General features: G+C 45.6%; 7 protein-coding genes across 9 annotated transcripts; 3 read left to right on the top strand and 4 right to left on the bottom strand.

Moving 5' to 3' along the window:
- Window positions 1–3170: 3170 nt before the first annotated feature.
- LOC108154525 lies at window positions 3171–8333 on the top strand. Its single transcript, XM_017284824.2, has 7 exons — window positions 3171–3452; window positions 4604–4955; window positions 5021–5265; window positions 5334–6173; window positions 6284–6581; window positions 6654–6952; window positions 7014–8333. The coding sequence occupies exons 1-7, from the start codon at window positions 3238–3240 to the stop codon at window positions 7981–7983; spliced, it is 3219 nt and encodes a 1072-aa protein (XP_017140313.1). The 5' UTR covers window positions 3171–3237; the 3' UTR covers window positions 7984–8333.
- Window positions 8334–8859: 526 nt separating this feature from the next.
- On the top strand, window positions 8860–10302 carry LOC108156785 (glycine N-methyltransferase). The gene is made up of 4 exons (XM_017288460.2): window positions 8860–9119; window positions 9189–9316; window positions 9393–9649; window positions 9951–10302. The coding sequence occupies exons 1-4, from the start codon at window positions 8905–8907 to the stop codon at window positions 10218–10220; spliced, it is 870 nt and encodes a 289-aa protein (XP_017143949.1). The 5' UTR covers window positions 8860–8904; the 3' UTR covers window positions 10221–10302.
- Window positions 10216–10601, bottom strand: LOC108156786. Its single transcript, XM_017288461.2, has one exon. It carries the CDS (start codon window positions 10506–10508, stop codon window positions 10362–10364), a length of 147 nt encoding a protein of 48 aa, XP_017143950.1. The 5' UTR covers window positions 10509–10601; the 3' UTR covers window positions 10216–10361.
- A 201-nt stretch (window positions 10602–10802) lies between these two features.
- Window positions 10803–13039, bottom strand: LOC108156784 (nuclear pore complex protein Nup88). The gene has a single exon (XM_017288458.2). The coding sequence runs from the start codon at window positions 13011–13013 to the stop codon at window positions 10896–10898; it is 2118 nt and encodes a 705-aa protein (XP_017143947.1). The 5' UTR covers window positions 13014–13039; the 3' UTR covers window positions 10803–10895.
- A 727-nt stretch (window positions 13040–13766) lies between these two features.
- Window positions 13767–15860, bottom strand: LOC117187129 (probable cytochrome P450 313a4). Of its 3 annotated transcripts, XM_033389137.1 has the most exons (7): window positions 15548–15860; window positions 15288–15485; window positions 15043–15228; window positions 14892–14964; window positions 14722–14848; window positions 14088–14664; window positions 13767–14022 (listed from the first exon to the last, which is right to left on the bottom strand). In XM_033389137.1, the coding sequence occupies exons 1-7, from the start codon at window positions 15699–15701 to the stop codon at window positions 13862–13864; spliced, it is 1476 nt and encodes a 491-aa protein (XP_033245028.1). In that variant the 5' UTR covers window positions 15702–15860; the 3' UTR covers window positions 13767–13861. The 3 variants fall into 3 exon arrangements, with proteins under 3 accessions (XP_033245028.1, XP_033245029.1, XP_033245030.1); XM_033389138.1 differs by lacking the exons at window positions 15043–15228; window positions 15288–15485; window positions 15548–15860 and having other exon boundaries at window positions 14722–14840; window positions 14892–14965; XM_033389139.1 differs by lacking the exons at window positions 15043–15228; window positions 15288–15485; window positions 15548–15860 and having other exon boundaries at window positions 14722–14828.
- A 673-nt stretch (window positions 15861–16533) lies between these two features.
- Window positions 16534–18517, bottom strand: LOC108153998 (probable cytochrome P450 313a4). The gene is made up of 7 exons (XM_033390248.1): window positions 18278–18517; window positions 18018–18215; window positions 17773–17958; window positions 17646–17712; window positions 17476–17602; window positions 16839–17418; window positions 16534–16772 (listed from the first exon to the last, which is right to left on the bottom strand). The coding sequence occupies exons 1-7, from the start codon at window positions 18429–18431 to the stop codon at window positions 16612–16614; spliced, it is 1473 nt and encodes a 490-aa protein (XP_033246139.1). The 5' UTR covers window positions 18432–18517; the 3' UTR covers window positions 16534–16611.
- A 1104-nt stretch (window positions 18518–19621) lies between these two features.
- On the top strand, window positions 19622–20448 carry LOC108153999. The gene is made up of 3 exons (XM_033388230.1): window positions 19622–19880; window positions 19947–20123; window positions 20173–20448. The coding sequence occupies exons 1-3, from the start codon at window positions 19623–19625 to the stop codon at window positions 20341–20343; spliced, it is 606 nt and encodes a 201-aa protein (XP_033244121.1). The 5' UTR covers window position 19622; the 3' UTR covers window positions 20344–20448.

The following is a 20448-nucleotide window of genomic DNA, read 5'->3' as shown; positions in this document are numbered from 1 at the left end:
TATCTTATATCTCCATCTGGCCGTGATTCTACAAAGAAAGTCATCCGCGAGAGAGATTATGTCGGAGCGAAGTCAGGGAAAGTCATGAAACTTTAATTGCGCAATGTTTTTGTGGAAAAATGTTTTGAATAATTTGCAGAACTTGTCCACTCCGAAACACTGTGGAAATAGTCTTGACTACTTTTTGGAGTCATTGTTTAGCTGCAGTTCTCTATTTTCCCCATTGGCTAGAAAGATATTCGTGGTGGGCAAGCATTTTTGCCAGTGTACAGTGCTCGGTGCTCATGCCAGATACGCAGTGCTGGGCACAAGACGAGCGCAAAGGAATCAAGCGAATCACTCTACCTCTACCTCTGCCGATCCCCGAGTACCAGGCCAACCCTGTGCTGTGCGTTGTATCTGTATCTTCAAGCTTGCCTGCATCTTGTAGGCAGGCGGAGAGCAAAAAAAAATACGACTAATTTTTGAAATAGTTGCCGCTGCCGTTGGCACTGCCAGCAGAAAACCTAAAACAGAAAATACAGAAACCCCAGCAGCAGAAGCAACATCCCCGTAAATTGAATAGAGAAAGTGATGATCATGATATGATGATAATATGATGTTATTTGTTAAATAAATCACATCACCTATCAACACCACCACCGACTGCAGGTGCAGTTAACGGTTTAGCCATCAAATTTGTTTAGGGGAAAATTCTGTTAAAAGTAAAAGCTCTCAGCACACGCACAAAAGAAAATTCTAGAAATTTGAATAAACCGTTGAAAACGAAAATGCTCAGCCCTGTTCTGCGCTATCATCTGTAGGCCATCTGATCGACCGTTTTCGTTAGTTCCATTAAAGATAGACCCGTCGGAGGAGCCATAAAAGTAAGAGTTTTCTGGCCCTGCCAGGCTTCACAGCTCGTTTTTCCTCTTTTGTCTTAGGGTAGACCAATTTGGAGTAGTTGTTACTGTTATCTCATGAATAAAACCGACAACATTGACAACTTCGGATCGAAACACACTCAGGCACAGACCCACATGTGTGCTATTAATTGCCAGTAGATCAAACATTTGAAATGGAAATCGCTCGAACCGTACAAAGGAAAGTTTTGATGTATCTACAGTGATAGATTTTTATGGGCTTTTTATTATTAGTGAAATGGTAGCGGGCTTTTTAATTGAAATCACCATTGAATTACGACCACAAGCAACTCAGATTTCATTAGCAATGCCTAGGCTTATTTTATTAAACATATAGCCCGTAGAAATATTTATTGTTCGTGTTTATTTTGTCAGAGGGATCTCTCGTCGAAAACTACATGTGTTCTTCTTTAAAATTTAAAATTCAAATTCGGGATCATCCGAGTAATTGCTCGCATGCATGTGGATAGTTATTGCTATCCCATTAGGGTCTCCCCTCAAAGTATTCTCAGCTTCCAGGTGTGGCTGTGCTGTGCTCTTTGAATGCATTTTACGATAGTGCACACAACAGCAACACACACAATGGCCCACGGGCAGGCAGCACCAATTATCGTAAGACTTGACCACGGTCATTGATTTCGAAAATGCCTTCACTCTTGGGGGCTCCCTTGCCGCCTCTCGCGCCGTCACAGCTTCTGCGCTTGCGCAAATGGCAAAACCCGGGTCCGCCGGCACTTGGGACCCAAACGAGAGGTTTAATTGCAGTCAGCCAGCCCCCGGAGGCGCCGAGGTTTGTGGGAGACTGACTGCAATATACCCCGAAATCTTTACGCAAATGCTGCGACATTCACATATGCAAATGTCTGTTCAAACGCATATACGCAAGCCGATAATAACATATAATAATCGAATCTTCAGTGTCAGGTCAGCATTGGGCAGGTGATTGTTGTTGCGGTGTTGAAAAGCAACTGTCTCTCGAACCCGTTCGTCTCCATCAACGCATTGGATCTGTCATTTTGTAGTTGGTTAAAGCCAAAACAGATACAAAGTCAGACAGAGATACAGATGGGCAGACGGGGAGCGGGATCGGACAGGCATTCTCATTGTGCTGCGCTACCCACTTACGCCAGAGATGATATTGTTACTCGTGTGGGCCACCACTCTCCCGGTGCGCAGTCTTGGCCTGGGCCATTTGGCCATTTCTTTCTTTCTTCGGACGCCTGAAGTCAGTCGTAAGCCAGCGCTCGTCGGGCTTCGGTTGTGCTTTTGACGCGCATCGACATTTCAGCAGCGGCTCCGTGCGGCCAGTCGCTCTGTGGCATTCAACAAACTCAGATGCCCGGTTTCGAGATCCAAAACCGAATTACAGCATTTTGGATTATACAAACTTAGAGCCAAAGCCAGTGAAGTGCATTGGAGTTGGCCAAATTTGGGCCGTGGTGCAGTGGAATTGGAGTTCAATAAGGCACAAGTAAATGGCTTTTCCAAATGTGTGGCTATATGATATGATTGTGATTACGTTTAGTTCGTGAGAGTGTGTACCTTGTGCTCCAAGCGGCATTTGCTAATTACCGCAAAAATATCTCCACAGTGAAAGTATCTCATAGATGCAGCCGAATTAACGCGCTCGCCTTGTGGCTCGTACGTATCTGGGGCCGCCGCCTGCCCCGCTGTGACTGTGTGTGTGTGTGTGTGTGTTGAGCATAACTAACATTTTCCGATACAACAATTGCATTTCATGGGGCAATTTATCAGCCGAAACAGCCCCAAAAAGTGGCAAGAGAAAAAGAAACAATCAGCATAAAAAGTGGTTTAATAATGATTTTGCAATACATTGTTCCTCATGGACAGACCCCGGCTATGGCCTGTACTTGTGGCTTAATCTAATTGTAGTCCCCCCCAAAAACAAATATTACTCATACGTATGTACAATTTGTCGGTATTTGGTTTTGCTTGCAGCTAATTAATGAGCCAGCACGAGTGAATGATGATCGCCACATCCGAGCGCGGCATGCAACATTTCCGAGACGCGTCCGCATCTCCATCTGAATCGCTGCAAATGGAAATGGAAATGGCCAGAGTGTTAGCCCTATGCAAAGTGTGATACCAAGTCTCGTGCAACAACAGCAGCAGCAGCAGCGGGCGATTGTTTCGCTAACATGTTAAAAATTAGCGTTCATTGGATTGGGCATAATTGAATTGCATTTTATCGCTAATTTGAGCAGAAATTTAACGGTACAAACAAATCCCAAGGCAAAAAAAGTAAAATAGTGAGATAAAGATTTGCAACTGCCAGTGCATTCCGCAAGTGTTAATCCACGGGCAGACATTGAGGATGGTCACCTGCAAAGTGGACTCCCAATCCGCAGTGGCCATACCCAAAATGAGTTCCGTGCGGGCGCGGGGCAAACCAGCGACCGGCAGCAGCAACAGCAACAGCAACTCTTCCGGCTTTCGGCTCTTGGACGGCGACCAGCTCGAAAACAATTCGAGTGTCAGTCGAAATTCGATATACAAACTGAAGATCGATCTAATGTTTGACGATTCCAGGTGAGTCCCCATTAGAAAATTAATTAAGATCAAAAATATCAATCATATCTGATGGATTTCCAGTAGGTGTGTCCACTCATTAGCTTCGCTCTCGATATCATATCCACATATTAATTTCGTTTCGAGCTTAGCACTTTCGTTCTCGAAACCACAGAAGCGAGATACAGATACATAAACGAGACACAGATACAGATACAGAAATAGAGAGAGACTGATTTTGGAAGACCACTGAATGTTTCTTTTACCGTTTTGCATTTCCATAAGCAACAAAAAAGCACAGTTAGTTCAAAAATTAAAAACGATATTGTCTGTGAGAGAAAGAGCTGCAACCAACAGCTGTGTAGAAAGAGAGGGGCAAGAACGACAGAGGGAGATGGAAAAATAGAATAATTTGAGTCTTTGGTCACATCGGATCGGATCGGCACTTGCTCTATGCTTAAATATTCCACCGCTGACACACATTCGCGCAGCGAACTGCTTAATTGATTGAAAAAGAAAACCACGACTCTTCTCCAGAGGCCAGCATTCTCCACTCCACTCCACTCCACTCATCTTCATTCCCATTCAAAACTCTCGGCTGCCGACGCTGCGACGTTCTATGGAAATGACCATTTCCGATTTTGTGTCAGTTAGCGGTAAACAGAATCTGGTATTGGGAACACCTTAAGCTGCATTCGGCAGGGGGCAGGGGGGTCCATTGGACCTGGACCTGGACCTGGCCATTGCCAATACATCTCCACTAGAGCTCCCTGGGCTATTGTCTGTGTGGATGGGATGGCGATGGCGCCACCAGGATGTGGCCCATCGAATGCCAACTCTACGAGTTCACACACAAGCAGACAGTCTCCAATCACTAGTCCGAGTCTAATATGCTAATCTATGGTTAGTTTGCTTTAATCAGTCAAACTTTCACAAAAAATGTAACCGTTTTGTCACACAGCAGAGAGTGGAGGCCCCGAAAGTGTTGTTGGCTTGCAAATAACCATTAAAAAAGCTGATGGTGGCCATTAAATGCAACAATTTAAACTATTTTAAATAGATGAAACTTTACATTTACATACCCCTCCAGCAAGAAATTTCTATACCAAACTTTATACCTGTTTCTATGATCCAATTCTGATAATTTGTTATCCCGCCCGCCCATTACGTAGATCAATGCGAAGCAGCCGCCTCGACGATCCCCGGGGATCGCATCGCACGCGCTCCATCATCATGTATGGGCGTAGTGAGTTGGCCAGCACCTCGGGGGCCAAGAGCAGCTTCCTGCAGGAGTCCAGCGAGTCGGCCAAGGTGCTGGCCGAGGCGGCCAAGAAGGATGTGCAGCGGATCAGCAACAGTGTGCAGGCCCAGATCGAGCAGCTCTTCACGGACGTGGCCAAGGACGCCACCAGCAGCTTCGATGTCACCTGCCTGGGCTCCCTGCCGCTAAAAGACAAGGTGACGAGTCTCCAGGGACTGCAGGAGCCCCTGAGGCAACTGTACCTCAGTGAGGTTACCAAGAAGGTAAGTAAATGGATCAAGTAAAAGATATTCTGGAATCTCAATTGGGGTTATGGTATATCCTGCAGAGGCTCAGCTCGGGATCGTTGGATATTTGTGCCACAGGATTGCGGGTGAAGATCAGCTCTGTGCCAATCCCAAAAGGAGGAAGCGGCCCGGACGAGAGTGAGGCCCACATTACTCCATTTCACAACATTGCCGTGTGGTCGGCGGTGAAGTTTGTAATCTCCGCCGACGATGGCGGAGCCGCCTTCCTGCCACTGATCACCGATCCCGAAAATATAGACAAGACTGCCCTGTTTCAGCCTCTAAGGTGAGTCTCAGGTTGCCTCGAAGCTCGAAGCCAGGACCGTAATCAAACTCCAATCCTGTAATCCCCAGTTCAAGTGAGCAAATGGCTGTGGAGCACAGCATACACGTCCATGCCCCCATCTTTGCGGTTGTCATGCGATCCGCTAGCTCTCCCAAGATCCTCGAGTGCCACGGCTTCATCTGCAAGAGCACCGAGGACGCCATCGTGATAGCGGCCACCCTCTACCAGAGCCTGATGGCCCACGTTAGCACCAACTCGCACCGCAGCACGAAACGCCGGACGCCGCGCCAGCAGAACGGAGTCAGCTGCATCAGCATCGCCAGCAGCTCGGCCATGACCAGCTCCAACTACCTGTCCCGCTCCCAGATCACGCCCAGTGCCAGTGGGCGACGCAGTTCCTTTCGCGCGGGTACCGGAGTATCCGGCACGCCTTCCCGCTCCGTCCGCAAGAAGAGGGTCTCCAGCATCTCGCTCAGCTCCAACAGTAACGTCATCAACGAGGCCGCCGAGGTGGAAACGTCCACGGAGGAGCGCAAGCGCAAGTCCCACAAGTCCAAGCGCGCCCCTCCAGTGCCCACAACGGTGCCCGGTTCCGGATACAAAGGAAGCCCTTCGCGCAATGGCAGCATTATCTGCAGCAACGGACACGTGAACCGCCTGCACCAACATGGCCATCACAGCAAAAAGCCAGTGGCATCCGGAGCATCCAGTGGCGCCTACAAGGGTGCGGATCTAGTGGGGGCTGTTGGTGCAGGCGGTGGCGGCGGCGAGGCGGCCAGCGGGGACATTCTGACGCGCGTGGCCATACCAAGATCCGGCAGCTTCTTGAACACCGGAGGTCTGACCCGCTACAAGTCGAGAGCGGCACGCCGTCACTCGGGCAAGTTGGGCGGTGGTGGTGGAGGAGGGTGAGTATTATCACCAAGCTCTTGGGGCCAGGAAGGCCACGCAGCTGGTCTGTGGAGTGCGCTCCTGGCCTGGGTGCTGGTGGTAGATTGATTGCATTTTGGGTGAGAAGGTTTGGTTTGGTTGATTGGCATCGTTTGAATTGTGCTTCTAGTTCCCCACTTGGTTTCAGCGAGCTGTTCAATGAATTTCGTCTGCACGAGAACCTCCACTCCCTGGACGACATTCTGTATGCCATTATCGATGCCGACGGCATGTCCTTCAACGACCTAAAGCCCATCTACAAGGAGTTCCTGCTCAAGCTAGCCGTCACTCTTACCCAGGACGAGCTCTTTCAGCGCTCCAAGAACATCATGCGCCGCCAGAAGAAGAAAAAGCAGAAGCGCAAGGCCAGCGTCAATGGGTCACAGGTGAGCGGAAAGACGATGTCTATAGGATTGCGTGGACAAATTCAATGCAAATGTAATCTCTTCCATCCGCAGAAGAAGTCGAAGAGCAGCTTCTTCGGCACAAAGAGCTTGAAGAAAATGTTCCAGCTTGGACAGTTCCGCTCGTGCCGCGCCAAGTTGGAGAAGTCGAGCCCACGACCCAAGGAGGCGGCCACCCTCGACAGCCAGGGCAAGCGCAAGATTAGTGCCCCCATCATTATCGGACCCCCCATCAGCCACGTCCAGCAACAGCAGCAGCATCAACGGAATCGGGCGGCCACCAGTGGCTCAGATGTATCCGTGGTGCGGAATGAGCACGCCCTGCAGGGACTCAACAGGAACAGCAGCAGCGGGTAGGCTTTAATGGGAAAATTCTGCCCACTGTTTTCCCTAATACTCCCATTCATTGTGCAGATACGTCTCCTGCTCCGAGTGCAGCTACGACTCCGAGTCTTGCACCTGCGCCTCGGCCGATCGCTGCTACTGCAGCCTGCGCACAGAGCACCTGAACCACAAGCTGCGGCAGAAGAACGAGCGCACTATGGCCATGGCCAACTCGAGGAAACCCTCGGGGCCTGTCAATCCTGTGGTCAATGCCGGAACAGTAGCCAACAACCGCCACTCGCTGATCTCGTGCAAGTCGGATGACAAGTGTTACTGCTCCATGGTTGAAGAGGAGCCGGCCAGCACTCTGGAGCACGACTCGGCAAACTCCCGCTCGGAGACGACCACCTCGTGCGACTCCGACAGCTGCATCAGCGCCAGCAAGTGCTACTGCAAGCGCACCCACCGCCGGCAGCGGGCCTTGGCAGCGGCAGCCATCAGCGAGGATTCCCTTTCCCAGCAGCGCAAGGCTCCCAGGCCGGGTGGGGGGGTGTCTCGGAAGGGTAAGCCCTCCGAGAAGCTGGGCCTGGACTACGAGCTCTTCAGCATCAGCGGCAACAGCAAGCCCGTCCAGCCGCACGAGGCGCTGAGCGTAAAGAAGAGCGTAGAGGCAGCTGCCGTCTTTGCGGACATGAAGCTGAGCCAGACGACGGACATCAAGAGCCTGTGCCCGCCCATGCAGATCCAGAAATCGATGCGGGCCGCCAACGGCAGTTGCCGTTCATATGCCTCCTCCCGGAAGTCGTCTTACCGGGCGCGCGATTCCTTTAGCACGGACCGGGTGGGTGCCAATGGACTTTCCATGGCCATGCCCCTGGGACCTGGTAGCGTGGGAGCTGCGCAGAAGGCGTGCAGCGCCGACAATCTGCTGATCAATATCAAGGCCATTGAGAAGGCGGCCTCCATCCGGAGCAACGTCAGCCGGAGCCGCATGGGCAGCTACCAGTCGATGCGGGCTGTGAGCGCCTCTCTCGAGGACTCGTTGGGGTATTTGCCATAGATGTTGAATCTAATACTCTCGAACCAGTGTTAATTATGATGTACATTGTACATAGCACATAAGCATACACATAAAACATACACATAACATACATACTAATACTCTATCTGCATAAACATATACTCGTACTCCAGCATACGGCTTATGTTTCCCAAGACAATTACTCGCATCGCCAAAGCATCGTTTAATTATCTTGCGAAACGTAATCTATTTCTAGCCTTAAGTTCCTACTAATAGAACATCAAGTGTGAATTTATCTGTAAGATCTAAATCGTAGAATATCGATGTGCAATATAAAGACCATCCGAAGGGGACGTGAGTCCCACTTAATCAACGCAGTGCAATATTTATAAAGATTTCTAAGAATATATTGAAAATAAAAACTATTTTACATATACTATTTCCGTCGATCTATGCATAAACACTTACAGGGAAAGCCCGTTGGGCGAAACCACCACATCCATTCACTATTAGGTCCCAGGGGGAAGAAACACAGAGATTGAGATATTTCTGGCTGTAGACTCATCACTGTAAATATTACTTGTCGAGGTATTATGCTTCGTCATTCTATTTTGACCACGGGATATGGTCAGAGACTGCTTATCAGAACCGGAGGGTCAGGGTCAGGGTCAAACAGCCAGAAGCGAAAGCCCGCAAACAGGCCGTTTGGGATCGAACAGATGTTAGACGAGCCGAAGCTTTGCCTCTCAATTGCCACACGTCAAAGCGGGTCGAGGAGTGATTAGATTACGGATGAGTACGAGGGAGCTGCTGCCAACGTCGACGCTTAGATGACATGCCAGCTGTTGGCGGCAGGCTATTGGCAGGCCCTTCCCTCGGCTATCCAGAGCTTACGTGGAGAGTGCGGACGAGACGAAGTTTATTTCATTGAGATCTGCCGACCAGTGCTGACCGCCAGAGATGACCACCTCCGCAGATAGTGTTTTCGTTACCCGCTCGGATGGTATTTCCGCCGAAGGAGTTAGGGATCAGTATGCCGATGGCAAGGCGGCCAAGGTATGGGAGATCTTCATCGGAGACAAGAACTCGCGTACGGACAACTACAAGAACTTCCTGATCGATATGCTGCGGCAGAAGGGATGCAAGCGTGTCCTGGACGTGGCCTGTGGTACCGGGTAAGTGGATTGGACAGACATCCCATCCCCATTCCTATCATTGCTTACGTTCCTTTACCATTCGCCCAGTGTGGACTCGCTAATGTTGGTGGAAGAGGGCTTCGAGGTGGTGTCCGTTGATGCCTCCGACAAAATGCTGAAATACGCTCTCAAGGAGCGCTGGAACCGCCGCAAGGAAGCCGCCTTTGAAAACTGGGGTATGTCTGGGACTGCTTTATTATTATTCCCTGCTTGGCCTGGTTTCTGACTGACCCTTCCCAAAACCATTTGCAGTTATCGAAGAGGCCAACTGGCTGACACTGTACGACGACATCCAGGACCAAATAAAGGATGGCTTCGACGCCGTCATCTGCCTGGGCAACTCCTTTGCCCACTTGATGGACGGCTTTGGGGATCAGCGAGAGCACAAGCAGGCGATCGGCAACTTTGAGAAGTGCCTTAAGCCAGGCGGTGTCCTGCTGATCGATCATCGCAACTACGACAACATCTTGGAGACAGGATCCACTCCCGCCAAGAGCATCTACTATAACGTGAGTTCAAAAACCAGCACAGATCTGCCAGATCATCATAGTGCCAATTAAAAACTATTAAATGACACATTCATTTGAAAACAGAGAAAAATTGTTCGTCATCCTCAATAGTTTTATTGATTACGATGTCTGCTGATCTTATTTTGTGTTATATTACGTGGAATCAAAATCAATTTCATCGCTCATTCATCTCCCATTAATACATCATCATTCGCGACTTCATTATCAGTCCCATACCCTGACAACTGATAAGCAGACGTTGAATTCTATTAATTTAATCGCCTTTCGGAATGACTTGCAGACGAGCCACACGGCGGACATCAAAACCTCCGTCCTGTTCTACTGCGGTAAGCCATCTCTGGTGTCCATGGATTACCTGATCGCTGGCAACAAGCTGACCAGCGAGTTCCGCCTCTCCTACTATCCCCACGAGCTGAAGCGCTTCCAGGAGATCCTCAGTGAGATCTTCTCGGCCAAGGCCAAGCACCAGCTGTACGGAGACTTCAAGGAGATGAGCCAAGTGAAGAATCCAGCCTTCTACATACACTTAATTGAGAAGCCCAAGGTTTAGGTTTAAGCATTTAGTTTGTATTCACATAATTCCACAAACACACATCTAAATATAAAGTTCGTTCGATTTACATATGTATGTATATATAGTGTATGTTCGAGCATGATTCCTGGTGGTATGCGATGCTTCGTTGTTCAGTTTCTATATCAGTATGCAGTATCTGCCCACTATGGAGGCGAAGCAGAGAGTCACCATGGCAGCCTCAATCAGGAAGGGAAATCGCGATTTGACGAAGTTAAACATCCCCGTGTAGATGTTGGAAAGGGTTGACAGTAAGGTCGATGTCATTTCTGCTCCTCGGACAGCACCGATTCGATCGATTCGAAGTATTCTCTGCTAAAGTTCGTTTCTGACTGAAGCCCGATAGATGAATGCCCAACTGAAACGCAAAAGACATGGAAAGGCGCAAAGTAAAATATCATTAGCCTTGCAAATGATTTTCATTACGTTTGCTTTTGAGGGAAGGCGATCGAAGTGCGAGTCATGTCTACATTCCAGCCAATGAATGTATCTATTCAGACGCTACTCATTAATAATTGGACAGGGATATCAGTGCTTAGAACTGGAACACAATGTAGCACAAATTATTCGAACAGCATGTTATTTATTAATTAATACGTTTCAGTTCCTCTACAAAATCACATAAATGTGTTATCAAAAATGAGCTGAACTAACTTATACGCCAACAATCTTGTTTATACGCTTTGCATCGGTTATTTGCCGGTCAATCTCTCCAGTCAGTTGGGTCAGGATTTCAGTTATGATGCGGTGCTGTTTCTCTGGCAACTCGTAGACATTTTTCTTCAGTTCTTCCTGGCTGTTGGCGATGTGATAGCGCTGTTTGTTCAACGTCTTCTTAGCTTTATCCAGTTCGGCAGCAATACTCTTTGTGATTTTGTTAATTCGTTCTACCTCTTGGGAAAACTCGCACTCGGCCAGGATACTGTTGGGCAGAGCGTTGTTGGCCTTTTGCATCAGACTGTGGCACTTGCGCACCAGCAATTCCTGGTTGTCGCTGATTTCTTCAAAACGCTCGGCCAGCTTGTGGGCCCCCTCGCTTATTATCTCACGCTCATGCTCCAGGTCCTTGATTTCGCGCAGTTGTTGCTCCTTTTTCAGTATGATTTGATTGATGTGCTTCGCAAACTCGGCACGGACGAGGACGTGGCGCTTGAGGTACTGTTCGCGCAACACTTCAATGGCCTGGTTTAGTAGTTCGTATCCCTCGTGAGGGGACGCCGAGGACATCTTGTTGGCGAGAATAGGTTGGTTGACATTGCGCTGCAATAAAGTTTTAATTTTGTCAAGGAATGAAGGTCCAGACTCTTGCTGATCCACATCGCAGGCTCGATACTTCTTGTCACTGGGAGCAACCAACAGCTGGGCATCGATGACCAGCTTTAGGCTGATCACTGCACGGTTGCCTAACAGAAGCACCACACCAGCTGGCAGTTGTAGTTGGGAAATGCCGCAGACAGCATTGATTTTCTCGGCGGAGTCAATTTTTGTGCACAGGATGTACTCGGCCTTGGATGATGACGCCAATTCCAGTCTATCCTCCTCCGACTCACTGTCCAGATAGCGCTGCAGTTCAGAGATGAAGTTGACAGTGACTACGTGTAAACCAGCATTGTGATAGGCAAAGTAGCGCAGCTCGTTGATAATATCTCTTTTCAAGTGTATGGGACAGTTGTACGTGTCCTTTGGTCCAGTATTTGATGCGCCAGAAAGACCCAACTCGAGCTCAACCGTTTCAAGGACATGTATGACAAACTCAGCGGGCTCTATGAGAATAAAGTCATCTACTTCGTTGAAGGAATGCTCGGCGGCCTCGGCATCCATTAGGAGTGCATGGTGGAGCTTTCCATTCGACTCGGCAATGACTATAGTGGGAGGCAGCGAGGGAATGACCATGATCGAGCAAGACTCTAGGCCGTAGTTATCCATTTTCTGAGGTGTTATCTTTATGGGTCCCTGGAGACGGGTAATATCCGAGTCCAGGCTAGTAAGCACAATGTAGATGTTTCCATTCTCTCGCAGCACAACAATAGGCCACTCAATCTTTTCCTGCTTTGCGGGTTTCCCTCCCAGCTTTTTGTTGCGTTGGTTCAGAGTCGTCTCGTTGGCCGCAGTAAGGTCTGCACATCGCGACTTTGTAGCTGGAGCAATATCAAAGTCAACGGCCACTTCCCCGAAGTCGGTAAGCGATGTATTGGCTCCATTTTTCATGGTAAGAGGACCAACTTGCCAAACGTGTCGCAGCTTCGAGTGATTGTACATTCGGATAGTGTTGTTGTTGAACAGCACCAGGAGAGTCGAGTCCGATACTGAGTTTGGATGCCAGCGCACTTGTCGCACCTCCAGATGGTTGTTGTTCTGGAACAAAAGATAATCCAGACAGTATGTGCGACATGTGATTTGTTTCTTTCCATCCATGAAGTAGCCATCTAGACCCCAGCGGCGGGGTAGCTCCAAAATGCAAACACCACGTGGTCCACTAAGCGCCACCAAGGAGCACTCATTTGATACTGTAACACGATCTACGTCCAGAATTATAGGGATCGAAGGTACTAGCGTCTGATAATTCACTTTGGCATCCTGCTCCGTAACTGTCAGCGGTAACCGCCAATTCATTACAAGCAAGCAGCCCTCGTTCGCATCCCATGCAAATAGCAAATCGTCGCTGCAGTCCAACAGATTTTGTGTTCTCTGCACAACGGACAGGCCATTGCATATTTTTTCAAATAATTTAGTTTTACTTAATTCTAAACAATCTAGCGACATGGTTGACATGATATACGGTCTGACACTAAAAATATACCGAAATATACTGCCTCATTTTTAAAATATACCGTAAATATACTGCCGAACTCAACTTCTAATATACATATCCCTTGTTTTTGATATTCCGTCGAATATTACTAACCCTCAGCCCTGCCCACATAATTTTATACGATTGATGAATCAGTTTTATACTTAACTCGCTTAATTTGAACACTTGCTTTTATTGAATTTCTATATAACGTTGAAAATGAAATTTAATAGATTGATGAAGTTGACAAAATATACCATTATATACCGATATACCGTAATTATTCCGTCGGTTCAATTTTGACCTCAAAAAATACCGAAAAGTATTAAAAATACTATTAAAACAATAAAAATTTCCAAAAAAGATCATAAAATCGGTAATTGCATTCATTATTCAGAAAATATACAGATTTCGCTAGATAGTTCACTAGGTCAGGGTTTTTCCAGGAGGAATCCAACTGTAAAAATCATAAGATGCAAGCTAAAAATTAGAATGAAAATGTTTCAATTGTGTCGGGATCAGAACGGAAGAGGACTGCATTATATCCTGATAATTATATAATTAATTAATTAATAGGGTTCACTATTTCCTCTTTTAAAAGAATGTGTGCAGTTTTTGTGTAACTGGTGAAATTAAAGAAATTTCTTCAATGCCCTTTTTCTGGTTTTTCCAGTCTCAGTTAAATTAAATTCTAGATTATAGATTAGATTAAATTTGCGAGCTTTGTACCTTGCTTTGACTTTAGCTTTTGGGGCATGCCGCCTTTTTTATTAGCTTATATTAATTTCACATTGCTTTAACCTTACAAATTCCAATATTGGCAGACTGGTCATATTCTTTTTTGGATTTCCAATTTTGGAACTGCTTTAAGTTTCATGGTTATATCTTCGACATAATAAAGATCTTCAAACTTAAAGCTGGTCTTAAACCTATAGTTTCTCAACAGTTTGGCCAATGTGACTTTGGCTGATATCAGAGCATATCTCCAGCCTAAAACCAAACGAATATAATTGATAAACATTAATTGCGAAAAGTAATGTCTGCCAAAATCTTACCAATGCAATTCCGAATACCCTTTGTGAAGGGTATAAAGGCGTATGGGTGCTTGTCCCGAGTATTGTGAGGCAAGAAATTGTCGGGATTGAAGGATTCAGCCTCGGGTCCCCATATCTTCTTGCTTCGGTGCATGTGGAACATGTTGATGGCGATCTGCACTCCTTTGGGAACCACAATGCCATTCGTCAGTGTTAAATCCTGCGACGTTTGCCGCGATACAACTGGAACGGGCGGAATAACTCGCATTGACTCATTTAGAACCAGATCCAGGTACACCATTTGCTGGGTGTCTTCATAAGTGACCTCAAAATCACCGCTATTGGGAAAGAGACTTTTGATTTCCTCAAACGCCCTCTCCTGGTACTGGGGGAACATGGCCAGCAGCATAAGGACATAATATACAGTATTGGCGGTCGTCTCAAAGGCGCCAAACACAATTACATTGGACTCGTCCTCAACATTTTTCCAGTCGAACACACCGCGCCTTAGTAGGTCTGTTGCCAGGTTGAGGAAAATGTTCTTATCCTTTGACTTGATGGAGTCCTCCGTGTCCTCAGACAATCTTTTTTGAATTAGCTGAAATGACGATTCAAGTTATGGTATATTTACTGAAATTTTCCCCATTATTCGCACCTTCCTTATAAACGCCCGTATCTCCGTCTTGGCTCGATAATAGTTGGCCTCCTTTCCCGACAGTTGGCGAGCCCAACGACTGTTCAGCCATGGCGAGAAGCACATATCTGTCATGGTTTCTAGACAACTGTTAATGCATAGCAGCACATCCCCAACCGCCCCGGACTCACCATTGATAGCGCTCCATAAGGGAGTTGCTCTTGAAGTTCTCCTCACTTTTCACATCGCACCCCATTGTGGTTTCTGTACTTGAATACAATATATGTATACGTAAGAAGGGGAATGTCTATCTTCACCGGCACCTTTTACTACTCTACTCACGAGTTGCAATGCCCAAGGTCAAGCTCTGCAGTAGCGGAATCAAATCCTTCTCACCGCCGCCCGGCAATGCGTCCAGCTGGCTGAGTAGCTGCGCCGTCTCTTTGTTGAAAATGGGCAGAAAACTGAGCAACACCTTGTGGCCGAATGCAGGATTGAGCAGCTTGCGATGAACACTCCAGCGGGGATCTAGACGAAGACCACATTGAAGTAACTCCGAGCAACACTTAGGCTCCGCATCCACGCACCCTTTAAACTGAATAGTCCCACGCCAGCTCCATCGTCCACGGCCTTGTAGATGATGCCCTTGTTCACGCAGTGAGGCGAGGTCAGGATGTCCTGCACCACTTGCGGCTCACTAACGATCATGAACGGAATTGGTCCCAGCCACGAGAAAATTGTTGGGCCATGCTTTGCCATATATATTCCAAATTCATTCAGTATATCTGTCATTGATACAAAATTAGTTCCTCTGATCGATCAGGGCCAAGTGTAAGTCCTTGAGTACCTTCCCTGCGCATCAGTTTGTGCGCCATTCCCAAAAATGGGTATCCGATTGGTCCGGGAATCTTAAGGGTAAGTAAGTAAAATCGACGCCGACTCCACAGAAAATAAATCCACAGGACGAATAACAATCCGCACCACAGTGTCCACGTTAGCATGTTTTATCCTTAGGAACGCACTATCCACTCAAAGCACTTATTGCCAAATATTTCAAATAATATTGAGGAAATTTTCGACCGATCACTGTGAAGTCCGACAACAATTTGATTATCCAATTTTGAGGCAATTGAGTTTTTATATGCCGGACGCGACTACTTTTTTGGGACGCCTTCGATCCGTGTGTATTGTCGTAGTGCTCTATGGTGGCCAGGTGACTCCCAGAGTAAATATCGAAAGAAAGCAGCCGATCCACAATTCCATTCGCAGTGCGAGCAAAGCTCCAATGAACCGCACATAGCAAGCCATTTTTAATAGGGCTTATCATGGAAGCCGCGCATACAAATAGCTATAATTTTAACTAATGGCTAGCAGTGACACGCCAAACACTTTGGGAATACGAATAGATCCCCCATTCAAGCAATAACAAAACGTCATCGATTGTTCAATGGGCGTTCGGTTCGGTGATAATTATTGCGTTGTAAAAACCACCAAAAATTCTGTATAGCTGACTTTTGTTGGTATCGTGATACAAATCAAATCTTGCGTGAAGAGTAGCGCACAGAAGCGGATGACATAACATACATAATTAGTATATACTCAGTAATTAATAGAAATATTTCATTAAAAAAAATTGTAATTCGTAGAGTAACCTCTTATTATAGTTTGTAAAGAGATGCGGCATTGCGGACCCTGTAATAAATCCGGTTCTAAGAAATCTTTCGCCAAAAGCTTCCGAGATTTTACTACACAAAAAGTTGCACAAAAGCTTAAATTAGCTTCTGATAAATTACTCATAGAGGCAGTGGTATATTATTTCTTTCATTTATTTCATTTATATTTATATTTCTTATAATAGTTCTAGCAGGTTCCAATAGTAAGAGTTCGTTTCTTCTTCTTACTCATAATTACTCAAGTTCTCTTTTGGATTTGCAGCTTTGGCACCGTTTTGAGTTTTATGGTTACATCTTCAATAAAAACAAGGTCTTCAAACTTAAAGCTGGTCTTATAGCTGAAGTTCCTCAACAGTTTCGCCAATATGACTTTCACTGAGATCGAAGCATATCTCCAGCCTAAAACCAAACATAAATACCTGATGACACATTGATTGCAAAAAGAAATGTCAGCAAACGTCTTACCTATGCAATTCCGAATACCCTTTGTGAAAGGTATAAAGGCATATGGGTGCTTCTCGCCCCCCGTATTGTGCGCAAGGAAATTGTCTGGATTAAAGGTTTCCGCTTCCGGTCCCCAGATCTTCTTACTGCGGTGCATATGGAAAATATCAATCATGATCTGCACTCCTTTGGGAATCATAGTCCCACTCGACAGTGTCATATCCCCTGACGTTTGCCGCGATACAAGTGGAATGGGCGGTATTACTCGCATTGACTCATTTATAACTAGATCCAGGTACACCATCTGCTGAGTGTCTTCATATGTGACCTCGAAATCCCCGCTATTGGGGAAGAGACTTTTGATTTCTTCAAACACTTTCTCCTGGTATTGGGGGAACATGGCCAGCAACATGAGAACATAGTACACGGTTTTAGCGGTTGTCTCAAAGGCACCAAACACAACTTGGTTGGACTCATCCTCTACATTTGTCAAATCGAATACACCACGCTTAAGAAGGTCCGTTGTTACGTGGAGAAAAATGTTTTTATCCTTTGACTTAATGGAATCCTCCGTGTCCTCAGCCAATCTTTTTTGAATTAGCTGAGATGCAGAGATACGTTATTATAAATTTAATGAAAAACATGAAATTACTCAGACCTTCTTTAAGAACGCCCGGATCTCCGTCTTGGACCGATGGTAGTTTTTCTCCCTGCCCGTTAGCTGGCGGACCCACTTGAAGTGGAGCCATGGCGAGATGCACATATCTGTGATGGTTTCCAGACAACTGTTAATGCATAGCAGCGGATTCCTGACCATAACTGACTCACCAGTGATAGCTCTCCACGATGGAGTTGAAGTTCGCCTCACTTTTCACATCCAATCCCATTGTGGTTTCTGTGGAAATTTACATCTAACATCTAATTAAAATCTAACAAGGGAGCTTTTGACACTTACGAGTTGTTATGCCCATCGTAAAGTTTTGCAGAAGCGGAATCAAATTGTACTCCCCCTTGCTTGGCAAATCATCAAACTGGCTGAGTAGCTGTCCCGTCTCTTTGTTGAAAATGGGAAGAAAACTGAGCAATACCTTGTGGCTGAATGCCGGATTCAGTAGCTTGCGATGAACACTCCAGCGGGGATCTAGACGAAGATCACATTGAAGTAACTCCGAGCAACACTTAGGCTCCGCATCCACGCACCCTTTAAGCTAAATAGTCCTACGCCCATTCCGTCGTCTACGGCCCTGTAAATGATGCCTTTGTTGACACAGTGAGGCGAGGTCAGGATGTCCTGCACCACTTGCGGGTCACTAGCGATCACAAAGGGAATAGGGCCCAGCCATGACATTATTGTTGGGCCATGCTTTGCCAGATAAATTCCAAATTCATTCAGAATATCTGCCATTAATACAAAATTATTTCCTTTGATCGATCAAATGCAAATGTAAATCCTCGAGTACCTTCCCTGTGGATCAATTTGTGCGCCATTCCCAAAAATGGGTATCCGATTGGTCCGGGAATCTTAAGGGTGAGCAGGTAAAATCGGCGCCGACTCCACAGAAAATAAATCCACAGGACGAATAATAGTCCGCACCATAGTGACCATGTCAACATGCTATATCCTTTTGAATGCTATATCCACTAAAATCACTTATTTACTCGCGTTTAGTCCGCCTAATTTTGACCCGAACGCTGCGAAGTTCACCAACAATTTGACTATTCAAATGAAAGCCCGTCGAGTTTTTATAGGCTGAGAGTTATGGCTATTTTTGGAAGCGGTCGATCTGTGTGCACAAGTATTGACACGCTTATTTTTCTCCATTAGGGCCATGTGATGCCCGGCGCAAAAGTTGAAAGAAGCCCAAGCGAAGCAAAGTTCGTAACAAATGTTGTTATCTTTTTTTTTATCAGAATAACCCATCATTCAAGTTTATGGAGAGATTCCGAATTCTGGAATATGCTTAGTTCCGCTTCGTAAGAAATATCAAGCAAATATCTGAGTCATCTTCGTCTCTTGGTAGATTGGTAATGTATCTATGTAAGTTATGTATGTATTCGTATTATTTTGATTCTCTATTTTGATTTAATTATGATGCACACGATAAATAGTATTATTTTCTAGCTTTGAATCTTTAGAATGATCTTTATAAGCAAATAAGGTCTACTACAAGCTCGGGTAATAAAAGCAATCAATTCCACTGCGAAAGATTCGAAATACTCGCCGTGAGCAATGATAACTTTTACATTCGGAATGCCAATGTAGTCTCTATCATAGCGGAGATCAATGACCTGAAATCAGTTCTCAACAAATTTTGGGGTCACACCTATTAATCATCTTGACATACATCTTCTTGTACAACCCGAAGTTTTTGGCCGTGGTTGTGGATAACAAAAGTGAAAACTGGTTGGCACCGAGAGTAATCTTTGGGAATCTTTTTCACGTAATGAAAGTTTACATATCTTGTCAACAGAACAATTAAATTGAAGCCCACAAAAACGAATAACACACATTTACGACCATAAAGTAGTTATAGTTATTACAAAATTTAAATCTTGGAAAGTGTGGATTCTTCATTGAATGCACATAATAAAGTAAATAAAAATGCAAAGCTTTAAAGTGTAGGTATGTGGGACATGTACTGTCTATCACAGATTATTATAACATCATATTATTTTAGAGAGCTTGTTTGTTTAGTTAGTAATTTATTAATTACTATTATTAGGACTGGGCCTTACGTTCCATATGAGTGTCTATAAAACACTAAACAATTCGAACATGAATCCCATTCTGGAATAAATTTGAACATGGGTCGACAACAACCAGTGGCATATCAAGTAATCATCCTGCTGATATTCGTGAGCTATTCAGTGGAAGTTCAATACGAATTCGTCTCGGATAATGAATATGTAATGAGTGATTGCCAGGATAACCCTAAGGGAGCTCTCGGTTTCGATTCCTTGTTCGATATGTCCGAACTAACCTTAACTATGAGTGATGACGGAGTAAAAATACAAGGAAATGTAACTTCTATTTGGGATATTAAACCAACGGACCGCATACAGGTAATATAAGTTGATTCAACAATTTAAAATCAAATTAAAATAAAGGTAAGCAAATTCAAATTTTAGGGTTCTTTCAGCGTCCTCTATTTTGACCGCGGTAGTTGGCAACCAACCATACTCAACATAGTTACGAAGGAATTCTGCGATGTAATGTACGACGAGAGACAACTCTGGTACAAGTTCTGGACCAAACACGTAGTAAATTCAAAAGACGTAAAGGATAAGTGCTTGAATGTGCCTGGGGTATGTACATATGCATATAAATGCTGTTTTTAATCCCATTTTCTTGCAGACGAAGTTAGTAATGGAAACATTTCTTACAACTGCTGTGTTTGGGTTCGATGTACCACTAAGAGAAGGGCGCCACAAGTTTAAGATGGATTTTCGTGCATTCGACGAGAATAATGTACAGCGTGAAAATAGCATTTGTTTTGAAATGACGGGCGAGTTTTATAAGATTTAAATCAAACTATAAAATAATATAGTTCTCCTGTGCACTCGCCTGCTTGATTTCATGACAGTATCAAAAGCAACAATAAAATACCATCGATGTTCCACGATTTATCAA

Source organism: Drosophila miranda, chromosome 2, assembly GCF_003369915.1.
Source record: "Drosophila miranda strain MSH22 chromosome 2, D.miranda_PacBio2.1, whole genome shotgun sequence".
Taxonomy (NCBI): domain Eukaryota; kingdom Metazoa; phylum Arthropoda; class Insecta; order Diptera; family Drosophilidae; genus Drosophila; species Drosophila miranda.
Note: the sequence above shows the minus strand (reverse complement) of the source record. Positions and strands in the feature narration are given on the sequence as shown.